The sequence below is a fragment of the Magnolia sinica genome, chromosome 17, assembly GCF_029962835.1.
Source record: "Magnolia sinica isolate HGM2019 chromosome 17, MsV1, whole genome shotgun sequence".
Lineage (NCBI taxonomy): Eukaryota > Viridiplantae > Streptophyta > Magnoliopsida > Magnoliales > Magnoliaceae > Magnolia > Magnolia sinica.
The window spans coordinates 68,550,045-68,565,178 of NC_080589.1; the positions used below are offsets into that span (position 1 = coordinate 68,550,045).

The 15,134-nt window shown below is 40.7% G+C and overlaps 1 protein-coding gene across 1 annotated transcript; it reads left to right on the forward strand.

The window, feature by feature from the left end:
• The first annotated feature begins 9,754 nt into the window (after window positions 1–9,754).
• LOC131230838 (mediator of RNA polymerase II transcription subunit 4) lies at window positions 9,755–11,754 on the forward strand. The gene has a single exon (XM_058226846.1). The coding sequence runs from the start codon at window positions 10,109–10,111 to the stop codon at window positions 11,468–11,470; it is 1,362 nt and encodes a 453-aa protein (XP_058082829.1). The 5' UTR covers window positions 9,755–10,108; the 3' UTR covers window positions 11,471–11,754.
• Window positions 11,755–15,134: the final 3,380 nt, after the last annotated feature.

The window sequence follows — 15,134 nt, forward strand, 5'->3', positions numbered from 1 at the left end:
TGAAAAGGGGCTTTTTGGTCTTTTTATTTTATTTTATTTTATTTTTATTTTTGGAAAATGCGGTTCCAGCCTGATTACGGCAGTTGGCAGAGCAGAAGCTGCCGCCGGCCGCCGGGTTTGTAGCGTCGTGTTTCAGCAGCTTCTTTGTGGAGGGGAGTAAGTATAAGGTAGTGTCCTGATGCATCCGTTTTGGGAAATCTGGGACAGCATTTATGTGATCTGCACCGTTGATTAGATGGGAATCACCGTAGATGGATAATTTATCAAAACGTTTTCAGATTGGATATCTTATCCATGGATTTTTTTTGGGGCCGTTGTTGTGTTTTCCATGTGATTGAATACGTTAAGTCTCATAATCCAAAGGACAGAATTGTCTGATCAGGGCATTCTTTAAAAGCTAGGGCCCCATTTTGGCTTTCTTAAGATCAACGGTCTGGATCAAAGATCCGTGGGTCCTATGTGTACAAACCAGCACATCATCGCATTGTTCATGTTTAAAGCAATAGACCTTGGAAACTCCCCTGGGTTTGTCTTCTGAGGCGTTGGTTCGTCGCGATGAACCAATTTTGGTCTGTCGTGGTTTCACAAATTATCCGAATCATATTTACGAAAACGATGGCCACAAAATTCGACGGTTGTTGGTGGCCATCCAGACCATCCAGAGCAACGAAAGTGAACCTGCTCACGAGCTGGTTGAAGGGCAGTAGCCTTACATGTCGAAATCAGGCACATGTATGTGAGATAGAAACCGCTCATCTAACCATCTCTGTTATCAAGATACCACGTGTACATAGAAACTAGACCATTGTTGATAAGTGAGCCATGGATGATAAATTACATTTAATGATTTACTTATGCCTCAAGTTTCTATTTATGCCTAAGATAAGCATATTTTGTTTTATTTTTTGCCTTAAGTTTCTACGTATGCCTGAGGTAAGCATATTGCCAAGTGTATTTTTTTAAAAGACCTATTCCTAAAGCACATTTGAGTTATTTTTTAAAAGACCTTGTCCAAAAGCACTTTTTTTAAAGACCTAGTCCAAAAGCACATGTGGCTATTAATGTATGCGTTATATACTTAATATGTTCATCCATTTTATTAGCCTATTTTAGAGTATTGGCCGAAAATGGGATAAATCCAAATTTTGGGTGGGCCATACCACAATAAACGGTGGTCATTAAACACCCATTATTAAAAACTTCCTAGGTTTTAATTTAATGTATATTTGCCATCCAACTTGTTATAAGGTCACATAAATGAAGGGGAACTCAAATATCAGCCGTTTTCTAAAATATTCGTGGGCCCAAGGAAGTTTGTAATGACAAGTGTTCAATCATCATGTTTCCTATCATGTGATCAACCAAAAACTTGTATCTACTTTATTTTTGAGCACATGGTTTAAAATAAGTTGGCAAAATGGATGAACAACATTGATATAAAACATGAATGTCAAAGTGGGTTGGCCTGGCCGCTTGGCGTACCAACTTGGTATCTAGACATGGATTGTTGGGTGAACCCAACTCCATTGCCTAGGGCCCGTCATGATGTTTCTTGGAAATCTACCTTCTCCATCCATTTTAACAAATCATGTTAGGTGGCAGGCCAAAGAATAAGGCAAATTCACAGCTTGAATGAGCCACATTGAAGGAGACAATGGAGATCGAAAGACCACCATTGAAATCATTATGAAACCTAATGAGATTATTATATGTCATTCAAACCAGTCACGAGGTCAATTCTATCCAATGAGATCATATGAAGAAATAGATGGACACTTGAAATTTCCAACAAAATAAACATTGGCCTTGAGACGAATTCAACAACAAAGATTTGGTACCAGTTTCAAGTAGTGTAGTCCACTTGAGTATTGGATATGCCTCTTATTCTGGTCCAAGCCAATGAAAATGGTGAAAAGAGTAGATTTCTCATAAATGCTACGGTGGGACATTTCAATTTTTTGAGCTCTTTCATTAGAAATCGGATTACGTGCTGAGTTACTCATTACGCTCCTATCATACTGAGTAAACTTTGTTGGGCCCACCGTGAATACATCTGATCTATCCACGTCGTCCATCCGTTTTTCCATCTCATTTGAGGGGTTGAGACCAAAATTTAAGCATACCTAAAAATCAAGTGAACCATACCATAGGAAACAGTTAGAATAATGACTTCCATTGTTGAAACCTTTTTAGGGCCTACAGTGATGTTTATTTCTCATCAAACGTATTAATAAGATCACACAGACATGGATGAAGGCAAAACACAAATACAAGCTTGATCCAAAACTTCTATGGCCCCTGAGAAATTTTCAACGGTAGATGTTTAATTCACATTGTTTCCTATGGTGTGGTCCACTTGAGGTTTGGATATACTTCATTTCTAGGATCAAACTCTAAAATTATTTGGTAAAATGGATGGACGAAGTGGATAAAATACATAAATCACGGTGGACCCCACAGAGTTTACTCAGCGTACCGAGTTACTCAGTATGCAATCCACTTCCCTTTCATTATAAGGAAAAACCATGTGGGACCTACCCATTAATAGTTGCCCACGATTGGGTCCCACGAGCTTATATACAACTGACATCACTTTGCAAAATAACTGTTTGTGTTTGCCACCCACTTGATTCATTAGTCATGCCACCTCTCATTGGGACATGTGTCTAATACAAATCTTAGGCGGGCCACACTAGGAGAATTAAAAATTTTAGAGGGCGTTGGCGCCTATGTAGGAGATGGGTGTGAGAATAGACTTAGATTGTGTAACTTATGACCTACTTGAGAGCTTGGATTTAAAATGCACTAGAATCCAAAATCATAATTACATCAAAATCAAGGTGATTCTAAATCTTATTGTGGTTGGTTGAAATGGAGTGTAATCTAAATCTTTTCTTTTAGTGCTTTTATTTGGAATGCATTGAAATTCTCTAGTATACTCACAATATTAGAATCTAATTAACTAAATTAGCCTTCATATTCCAAATTATTAGTGTGTGTGAGAGGTATTTTATATAATGACCGTAATAAAGCCATTGAAATATATACGTTGGTCAAAATAAAGAAATTTCAAGCCTTGGGTGAGCCACAAATGTAATAATCACAAACAAGCGACTCACTAATGTTTTCTATCATTTCATTTAGATGTCTAATGTTTGAATTGTTCGGATCATTCTATTGATGTAATTTTAGTGTTAAAACAGATATATTGTTTTAAGATATAATCAGCGTGCCATGTGTATAGTAGATGAGACATGCCACTTGTACAATGGATTAGTGGTATAGTAACACCTTTGTTACATATGTAACTCTTCTATCTTTAAAAATGAACTAAAAAATATATTTCTTTTGATTAAATTAAAATACCAATAATTTGTTTGGATTTCTAAATACACAAAAAAACAAAACGGTATTTGAAATACCTCTGATTCCATTTACTGCTGAATCTAACACCACCAAGTACAAAAAGTAGTTATTAGATTTGAAATACACCCATTTACTTCCAAATCCAACATGCCAAATGACCCAACACATAACACTAAGGCTGGTACCATGTACTTATGGAAAAGCTTTTGTGAGCCCCACCATGATGTACACTTTATCTACTTTGTCAATCCATCTTTCTAGCTAATTTAGAGGCATTAGCTCAAAATGAGGCATATCCAAATCTCATGTGGATCATGCTGTAAAAAGCAATGGTGATTGAGTGCCCACCGTTCAAAACTTTACGGGGACTCCAAAAGTTTTGGATCTAGCTATTGTTTGTGTTTTCCCTCCATCATTTAGGTCCGTGTGATCAAATTAAGAGATTAGATGGCAAATAAATACTTAAGTGTGCCCGCAATGTTTTTAACGACAAGTATTCAACTACCATTGTTTCCCAAGTTGTAGTGCACATGAGATTTGGATCTATCTCATTGTTGGGTTGATGCCCTAAAATGGCATGACAAAATGGATGGATGTCAAACTCTCACTGTTGGGTTCATGCCCTAAAATGACATAACAAAATGGATGGATAGCAGGGATAAAAGCATACATTTTAATGGGCTTATAAAGCTTTTCCAATAGCACATGGTACCAACATTGGTGTTGTGCACCACATTACACAATGTTTAATTGTCTATTTTTATATTCCTTAGTTTGGTAATTCTATATATGTATTCTAGGGCTTGTTTGATTTTCTATTTACCGGGCACCTATTATTTATATTTATATTTAAATTTCACAGCTCTGCTTTGATTTGACATGATGTTGAGAGCAAACTGCTTGGAAAGTTACTAATGAACTGAGAAAACAAAATTTTCATGTTATGTATACATATGATCCACACGTTCCATTTATTTTTGCTGCTCATTTTAGGGCATGACTCAAAAAATGAAGAAAATTTAAAGCTCAACTGGACCACACCACAAGAAATAAGGGGAATTGGACACTCACCGTCTAATTTTTCTTGTGAGCCACAAAAATTTTAGACCATATCAGTGTGAAGTGATGAACAGGTTGGCTGATAGGTATACATATCATGAGGGGGGGAAGGCCTTGTGTTCTCATGTTGCTTGTCTTTTAAGCTAGACTGGAAAGCAACTAGCAACTAGTTAATCCTAAGCATGCTCCTACGAAGAGGTGTTTAAATGTCTATTTTTATATTCCCTGGTTCACTGTTTCTATACATGTATTCTAAGGCATGTTTGATTTTCTATTTATTGGGCATCCATTATTTATATTTATATTTAACTTTGACAGCTCTGCTTTGATTCGACACGAGCAAACTTGCTTGGAAAGTAACTGGTGAACAGAGAAAACAAAATTTTCATGATATGTATACATCTGATCCATGCCTTCCATCTATTGTTTCTGCTCATTTTAGGGCATGGGCCAAAAAATGAAGAAAATTTAAAGCTCAAGTGGAGCACACCACAAGAAACAAGGGGAATTGAACACTCACTGTTCAATTTTTCTTGTGAGCCACCAAAATTTTGGACCAGGCTGATATTTGTGATTTCCTTTCATCCATATCTGCGTGAAGTGATAAACAGGTTGATGATAGGTACACATATCATTAAGCCTTAGGCTCATTTTAACTATCAATGGTAGACATTCAATTCAACATTTTGTTATGTAGTGTGTTCATTTGAACTTTAAATCTTCTTAATTTTTTTTAACCATACTCTAAAATGAGCACATAAAATAGATGGTCAGTGTGGATTAGACATATATATAATGTTGAGCCCCACAAATTTTATAGGCACAATTCTATCTGATTTCCTGTGGTTATGCACAGTTTTCTAGGCTCGATTAAAGCATAAATCTCTCTTCCAATCAGATGTAAAATTTAATAATTATTTATTTACAATCTATTTACCACATAAAAGTACGAATTACTTATAAAATCCAAGTTTGGTTCACATATTTTAGTTGAAATTTATATTCTTCAGTAATTCCATTCCCTATCTTTCCCTTAAAAGACCTTAGCTTTTAAGCATCGAATATAAATCCTATGGAATCAAAAAAGAACTTTTGACGCAACTACACAACTAACCAATCTTAGAATAACACAAAGTAGTACGTGACTAATTGTAAGTGACTAAGACAACTCCAGTCAACTTCACAATGATTCTCAATTGGTATTAGCAGCGATAAGAACATCCATTAAAAAAAAAAAAAAAAAAGGAAAAAAACCTTTCATGGGCCCCATCGTATTGTTTTTACGCCTTTAATGTGTTCATATCGTGAACGATAACAGTATGTCCATGATAGACCTGATCCGATGCTCGCATGAAATGTTACATTGCATGGATTTAGAGGTTTGGGGCATGATATTACACTGTTAGTGGTGTTCCTGCGTGATTTAGGGCCTGTTTGGCTGGGCGAATCCCATGGGATTAGGAGGGATGGGATGAATTTTAAGGCAATGATGGTGGTGTCAGTGGATTGGTTTAAGATCCATGGGATTGCTATATCCCGGGAGAAGTTCCCTAGGTCTGTTTCGCACACCCGGCTTATCCCGGGATTTTACCTTCCAATCCATCCAACCAAGGGATGAGATCAATTTTAAGGTAATGATGGTGATGTCAGTGGATTGTTTTAAGATCCATTGCTTATATCCCGGCCCCGGGACAAGTTCACCGGGTCTATTTGGCTTATCATGCATATCCCGGGATATCGTGATCCCATCCCTCTTAATACCGTGTGATCGGTCCGGCCAAACAGGCCCAGCTTTTGACTGAGCTGTTTATTTCTTTTACTTAGACATTTTTTTGCAGTGAACATGAGATGAAGTAAATGATTGATGTCGGAGGCCATCGGTGTGGGGTTTGAGGCATTATTTTGCAATTTTCCATGTGGTATCACCTAATTTAGTTTTTTATTGGGCTTATTTTGGTTGCGTATGATGAATATGAGGGGTGCCCATTGGGTATTGGCCCCACCAAGGCTTAGCTAGAGATTGACGGTCCAGTTAAGGCTCCATTAGCCCACACGTACTATATGTATTTTATCCAAGTTGTCCATCCATTTTGAAAGATCATTTCAGGTGGGATAGAATTGTATTTAGTTTTGTGTAATTCTATCTGGCATTTGGAGAGGAAAGAAAAGGTTGGGATTAAGTGAGATGGAATTGCATTTGATCCCAAATACCATTTTCGTGGATTTTGAAATCCATTACACATGTGGGCTCTACATTGATGCATGCGTTTGTCTATGCCATCTATTCATATACACCGTTTACACGGTGTACAAGTGAACAACATTCGTTGTGAATTTGCCCCGCTGATTACAATTCCATGGTCCACCAAACATGATTTTTCTTAATTCCATTATTTCCCATCGCAAAATTTTATCCCAAACATGGGATTTGAATGTTACAATACTATGGTATTTCTTAACATGCAATTATTGTGCAATATTAATGTTAATCTCATCTAATACAATTCAATACCATTCAATTTCCCGGACCAAACACACCCTCCAAGCTTAAGCTCAAAAAGGAGGTAGAGTGACGGCTTGAGTGGATCACATCACATGGTGACAATGATCATCATTGTTGAAATCTTCTTAGGACTCATTGTAATTTTTGTTTGCCATCCAACTTATTCATAAGGTTATGTAGACCTGAATAAAAGGAAAACATAAATATCCCCAAAGAGTTTTTGAAGAATGGTCATTTCAATCTCCAATGTTTCTTGAGGTGTGGTACAATTGAGCATCCCATGTCTTTCTTTCTTCTTTTTTTTTTCTCGCTCATGGCCTGAAATGATATATAAAAATAGATAAACAACATAGATAAAACACATTAGCCATCATGTGCCCCCACAGAGCCCCTGACAGGACTGTAGCTAGGTTCTGACTGGGCAGTGCCAATTCCTGCACCAATATGAAACGGAGTAAATGATGGCAATTCTACAAACCATACGTGGAGGGGCTATATACAAAATTTCCTGTAAATTAAAATAAAGAGGATGAGTCGCTGAGTTAATTGCTAAAAAAAACTTACTTTTAATTTGAAAATCATATTGGACAGTTAAGATTGATTAAATCACTTGATTGATTTTCTGAAAATTTTTACCACTGGCTACTTGTATCATACAGGGGAGATTTGTAGAAGAAGCCATGCGAGAGGTTGCATGTGCAGCAGGCGCCCACTGGGTAGATTTGTAATGAATCTAAGCCGTCCATCAGCTAAATTATTATTTAAGCCTACTCGGCTCGAAAAATGAGGGGAAACGGATTGGCTAATCCCCCGCCACCAGCCCCGTGGCTGGTTATCGGTCCTCTGTGGGCCCCACCATAATGTATGTTTTTCATCCATTCCATTCATCGATATTTACAGATCAATTTAGGCTTTATACAAGAAATTAGAGGGATATAAATCTCAGGTGGACCACACCACAGGAAAACAATAGTGATTGGTTATTCACCATTAAAATACTCCTAAGGCCCACTGTACTGTTTATTTGACATCCAATATGTTGATTATGTCATACAGGCCCAGATGAAGGGAAAAAACAAAAACCAGCTTGATCAAAAACTTTTATGGCCCCAGAATGTTTTTTAATGGTCGACGCTCATTCAACACTGTTCCTGTAATGTGGTCCACTTAAGATTGGGATATACCTCATTTTTAGTCTCATATCTTAAAATTATCTGTAAAAATAGATGGACGGCATGGATGAAACACAGACATCATGGCAGGGCCCACAGAGCACCGACCACCAGCCATTGGCCGGGGAGTAGCCAATCCGTTTCCCATGACACACGTTCCTGACGTGCCCAAAACAAAGGTTACATAATCCTCTTTAACCTAATGCTAGGTGGCCCACCCTGATATTTGTGTCATATCCACTCCGTCCATCCATTTCCCTAGCTGACTGGGATATGATACCAAACATTAGGGAGATCCATAACACGTTTGGGCTACGCTAAAAAAGTGCGGATGGAAATGCTCCCACTTGAAACCTTTCTAGGGCCCACTCTAATGTTTACACGCCATCCAAGAGGTTCACAAGGTGATTCCACCTGGACGGAGGAGATCCAACAAATATCAGCTTGATAAAAAAACTCTTGCCATCTCAATAGGATTTCTATGCTAGGGGTTTAATCCCACAGTTTCTCATTGTCTCACCTACTCGACTTCGGTGTGTGTTTGATTTTTCAAAGTAAAGGTAAATACATTTACAATATGTAATAATTACTTTCTATGTTAAGTACCTCTTAAGGTTGATTCGACTCTTATTTTCAACATTAAAATAGAGTTTTTTAGCACATGGTGGGGCTCATCATGATATATGTGAACTATTCATACTGTCCATCTGTTATGCCAACTAAATTTAAGGCACAAGTCAAATAATGAGGTAGATTCAAAGTTCATGTGGACCATACCATAAGAAAAAGGGAATTGAACACTGAACATTAAAACCTCTTTTGAAGCTATTATTTACCTTGGGGTGGGTCACTTGAATATTGGATTTGCCATAATTTTTATCTCATGCCTCAAATTATCTTGGTAAAAGGAATTCATAGGACAAATATATCATATACATTATAGTTGTAGTGCAGTTTAGAAATTTAAACTAGCCCTTTTAAACTGGCTTCACGGCAGAATTTCCTATGAATGTTTAAACGAGTGAAAAGGTAATAATTACCCATTAAAGAAAAATCAAACAGCCCTTGAGATGAGCTGAGCTGGCAAAATGGAGGGACGGAGTCCATTCAGCACAAACACGTCGGCGGGCAACACAGTACTTGGGGTCACATGAGAAGTTAGTGCCCAATCACCTTCCAGCTAGCTAGTGTCGACACTATGTGGGCCCGCCATGATGTATGTGTTTTATCCACGAAGTCTATCCATTTTTCTGGCTTATTTTAGAGAGCAATTTTAAAAAATAAAAATGAAGCAGATTCGAATCTATGGTGTACCACACCAAAGGAAAATAATAGGGATTGAATGTCCACCGTTGAAAACTCCACAAGGCCAATGTTTATTTGCCATCCGACCTACCGTTAAGGTCACACAGACCCTGGAAGAAGGGAAATCATAAATATGAACTTGATCCAAGACTTCTGTGGTCCCATACAGGATTTCAACGGTAAGCATTCAATCCCCACCGTTTACTGTCTTGTGGCCCAATTGATACTTGAATCTGCCTCATTTATCTCGTGCCCTGGCAAAATGGATGGACAGCGTAGATAAAACACACACATCACAGTGGGGCCCACAGAGCTTTGACACCAGCGAGCTTGTTGGTGTTGGGTCACTAGCCAAGTCGCGTCTCTGGAAGTTCCTAGGAGATTGCCTCCGCTACAGAATGTGACGGAGTCTTTCCCTCCGATCTGTCTTTGCAGAAAGTTGCAGACCATGGACAGTTGAGGGAAACGGAGTCGCAAATCCGAACTGCATCGATTTGGATCGTTCAAGACCGCCCGATTCTGACGATTCGGACCGTGATTTACACCGCTCTAACTGATTCGCAATTCGGGAAAATACAGAGCGAGCATACATTTCTCCTCCCAAATACAAAGCTATCTTCGTTCCAGAGCCGGACCGTGGCAATTCCGTAATTCAGACCTATTTCAGCTCTCTCACTCTATCCTCTCTGAAAGAAATAGAAAGATGCTACAGAATCACCCACAACAGATGCTTCATTCTCCAGCGAGGTTAGGTCTCCCAAACCCTAATTCCCCTTCAACCCTCCTTCCCAACCCTCCCTCCTCCTCTACCCCCAAACTCTCTTCTTCTTCCACTTCCTCCCAACAACAACAACAGCAGCAGCAACAACAACAGCAACAACAACAACAACAACAATCACAACCACAACAACAACCACAGCCACCAACAACACCAACAACGATAACCACAACAAGAACTTCTTCAACTCTGCTATCCCTCCTCCCACCTCTCCCCCGCGCCCAATCCCTCCTTTTCCAAATGGCCTCCCTCGCCACCAAGCTCTTCGAAGTATCCCCTAACCGCTCTCTATGGGTCGCCTCCTTCCGCGGCTCCCTCCCTCAGTTCCTCCCTTCTGCTTCTTCTTCCCAACCATCATCATCGTCATCGTCCCATGTCGATTTGTCGCCTTCCTCCACCAAGGAGGTGCTTTCCCTCTTCACCTCCCTCCAGACCCAGCTCTTCGAGGCCGTCGCCGAGCTCCAAGAGATCCTGAACCTCCAAAATGCCAAGGTCAGGGTGGCGTGCGACATTCGCTCCAAGGATGCTGCCATCCTTGCCTTCGCCAAGAAGCTCAAAGAAGCCCAGCACGTGCTCGATCTCCTTGCCGACGACTATGCCAGCTACCGCCGCCCCAAGCGCTCCAAGCCACCGTTCTCTCATGACGTCCCGGTCGTGGACCCCACTGCCCTCTCTCTCGGAGAAGGGTTGAGCCTGTCAGACATACTCTCGTATGCCCACCGCATCAGCTACACAACGTTTGCACCACCCGAGTTCGGCGCTGGGCAGGTCTCCCACTCCCGCGGTGCCCTCCCCCCAGCCCCACAGGAGGAGCAGATGCGTGCCTCCCAGCTCTACAACTTCGCTGACCTTGACATCGGCCTGCCCAAGGCGGCTGAGGCCAAGGAGAAGGCTGTGGAGACACTGATCGAGGCAGTGCAGCCGAGTGAGGCACCGCTCGTTGATTTGGCTGCAATCCAGGGAATGCTCATCCCCCCTCCACCTGCGATCCCTTCAGGTTGGCGCCCAGGAATGCCGGTGGAATTGCCAAGCGATATACCGATAGTCCCACCTGGTTGGAAGCCTGGGGACCCCATCCCGTTGCCGCCATTGGATGCCCACATTGGTCCTAAGAAGGATGAGGAGCAAAGGCCTGTCGTTCAAATGCCAGGCGCACCGTTGCCTCCGAAGGCACCAGAGCCAATTCAGGTTAGGTATGTTGAGCTCGACATCAACCCAGATCAGGATGAGTACAGCAGCGATTATAGCAGTGAGGTGCATAGCTCTGAGGAAGACGACGAAGATTGATTTTTCAGCTATATGCTATGTTCACCACCAACATCATCACGGTACGCCATTTTTGGAAACATCTTTCTGAAAAAGAGCTTCACAAGTCTTATTGCTTTTTCCCCCCCTCTCTCCCCAAAGAAATCTTCATGTGCCATATATTTAATGTTCTTTATGTGGGTTCCAAAATCCAAAAGTGGAGCAAGATTTTCAAAAAATGGTCAAAATTTCTATGGATTACTTATTAAAACTGATTTTATGTGGCATCTTGATGAGGGATTTATGCAGTTGTAGCTTTTAGGTTCCTTGGTTTGAGTTGTAGCGGTTTGCTCCTTCATGTGCATTTCAGAACCCTCCCTATCCACAAGTGGGGATTTTTGCCAATATGGTAAGAGATTCGAGCTTTACATGAAGTGTGTTACACTTCGGATATTTTGGCCTAAAAATCAGCCCATTTCCCACCTTAGGTGGGCCACAACAGAAAGAAAAGGATGGCCATAATATTCTTAACTGTCAGTTTACATTGTACATTGTGGCCTACCTGAGTAGTGGTTGAGGCGTGGGTATCACACTGTGTATCACACCATGGAGATAAGGAAATACCGTGGTAATGTCGCATGTGTTGCGCATACTGGTATATGTATCAGTCTGAGGGAAACATAGGGAACTTTAGGAAAATGGTGGAATTTTTGCGTGAAAGTTAAGGAGGTATTAAAAGCTACATGATTACAAAATCCGAACAATTGCGGTATTGTGCATAACTCACGAGGTTATGATACCATCACATGTACTCTCTAACACATCGATGGTGCTCATCCTCAGCAATGCGCATCAGGCAGCAGCATGCCATTGGTGGATACCGGGTAGTCACCTTAATTGTCACCACTGCTCCAGTGGCACGTGTTGTTGCTGGACACCTCCATACCTGTATCGTCTCCTGGATACATCTATCCGTAACCGTACCCTTGTTCATATCCGTGGGCTTACTCTTGTACATGTGTTCCATTTCAGCACGTGTGTCTGTGTGTGGATGGTGGGGCTCCACGCATATGTATCTTTGATTGTCCAGCTAGTGTTGTTGCTCGTCTGGAGAAGATCTAGCGGGATATCTTGTGGCAGGGGCTGATTCAAAACATAAGTTTCACCTTTTGGATAGAAGGTGAGCAAACCCACTAGTGAAGGCAGTGCTGGCTTAAGGTCTTTGAAGGTAATGAATGAGGTGTTGCTAGGCAAGGGATTTGGTGATTCACCATGGAAAAGAATGCATTTTGGAGGCTGATCCGAGTGGAAAAATATGGCAGCCCTGATGATAACAGATGTACATCATCATCGAGCAAATATAGAACCAGAGGATGTTGGAAAGGAATTTCATTTATGGAAAATAAAGAGTTGGAGGGGATCACTATGGATACGGACAATGGGAGATCTACCAGTTGTTGGCACAATCTTTGGTGTTGAAATGATATGATGAAGTCTGCTTTTCCTTGCCCTTTTCCAACGAAGCAAAACTTGTGGAATGTTATGAGATGATAGGGGATTGTGTAAGTCTGGGGTTTGGTGTTTAGGTGGAACCTGCATGAGGCTGAAGATGCCGAATTTACCAATATGATTAGGCTGGCCCTGGTGGTCATTGACAATGCTAGGGAAGGCTTCCTTCTTTGGAGATGGGACACCTTAAATACTTCTTTGCCAGATCTTTGGCCTCTAATCTTGCGTTGTTGGGTGGTTCAATGCTCCAATGGCGTGGGTTTGGAAATCAAAAGCTCCTCCAAGAACTGTTGGTTTTTTCTTGGCTAGCTGGTCGCGACCACATTCTCACTGTGGATCAGCTTCGGTGCCCATGTATGATTGTTGCTAATGATTGCTGCCTATGGCTTCAAGATGTGGAGTCCGTTTAATCTCTTAATCCACTGTCAGTTTACATACAAGGTCTGGGGATGGGTTCTAAGGCAATTCAATGTGGCATAGGCTATGGACAATTCTATTCAGCAATCTTTTTGCAGCGCAGAGAATCCATCATTCCTGGAAAAAGCGCAAACTTTTTTGGTTGTTGTGCTTTGTGGCTGTCCTTTGGCCAATTTGGAAGGAACATAACAATCACACTTTTAACGGAATCTGCTTGCCTGTCCCCAATGTCATCTTTAGAGTGAAATGTCTCTTTTGCTGTTGGGTGGAGGGGATGGGTTTTTTTACCCCTTCTTCAAGTGGCTACGTCCACCTTATTTGTTTGGCTTTTGTTTTAGCCTCCTTGTATTAGTCTCTGGCCTTTTCTTCTGATAAAATCTTTATTTGCCGATAAACTTTCTTTTCAAGAATGAGATCCTATATGTTTCACGGGGATGGTGGCGGTTGGTATCAAAGGAGTTTGTTAGAAAGAAGGTTGGAATACAACAATTGATGCAAATGGAAAGCAGTAAAGAAAATCATTAAATTTGTCGACTTAGTGGGGTCGTGGAAACTAACTATTGACTGAAGTTTGAAAGGGAATCTCTGTGAATCTGGAATCAATGGGTTTATAAAGGATGACGAAGGTGACCTGAAATTGCTATTTTTCGTGCTATTTGGAATGGTTGATACCAACAAAGCTGCAAATTGAGCTATTTTTGTGGTTTTTTTTTTTTTTGAAGAATTCTTCTCCTGATTACTTGCCATGGAAGGTGACTCAAGGATTTTGATTTCTTGGGTTTTCTGGGAGAAGCTTGGAAGCTTGGAATTCAATTTTAATGTAAATGATACCAAAGCTTTATTAGTGGCCATGGGCATGCAATTCCAACATATTTCTTAAGAAGTGAATTAAGGCTGATATGCTCATGCATTCCAGAGGGGCTTTAAAACTGAAGCTGCAGCGAAAGGATGTTGGAAAATGATGATCTAGATCTTTACGTCTTGAAGGGGTGAGCTAAGTTTGTGACCTAAGAAGAGGACTCAGTTTTTCAGATCGAACAGCGTCAAAACACAATGAAGTTGGTGCCATTGGGCTAATTGAGTTACATTTCCAGAGGCAACCAGATCATGTAAGTCGAACAAAAATTGAAATTATGATCGTGTGCCAATAAGGTACATGGCTGTGATGAGATTTGGCCTTAATGTCATCATAGAGCCTACTTTAGGGTTTAGGATTGGACATAGTCATTGTTGTGTCTTTTGGTTAACTATGGTTGGTAGATGGAGCTTAGGTTAAGCAAGGGTATATAGGGAGTTAATCAAGCGGTCAAAGTTGGTGGGAAGCTTGGTTCTCAAAAGTCAAAACTTCTCAAAATTTCAATCGAAGTGGTAGGGAAACTTGGGAGGATTCAAAGAGATTGCTTGTGGAAGGGGTTTAATGTCAATCAAAAGTGCTATCTTGTTAGTTGGGAGGTTATCTTAAGGAGTAAGGATGGAGGTGGGCTCAATGTTCGTAGAATCAAGCAAAGGAATGGGGCACTTCTTGCAAAGTGGTGTTGGAGATTTGGCAAGGAGCAAGAAGGTTTGCCTTAAAATTCAGGAATAGGGAGAGTGGTTGGAGTTCTGGGGTGGTGACAAGGGTAAGTTGATCCATTATTTGGGAAGTTATCTTGTACTAGGGGGTTAGAGAAAAACACACAGATAGACTGAGGGAAAGGGTGCTGCTACATGCATTATGGGCTAGACACAGAGAGAGAAAGAGAGAAAGGTTTCAGCAGTGGGGACACATGCCTGCCTTTTG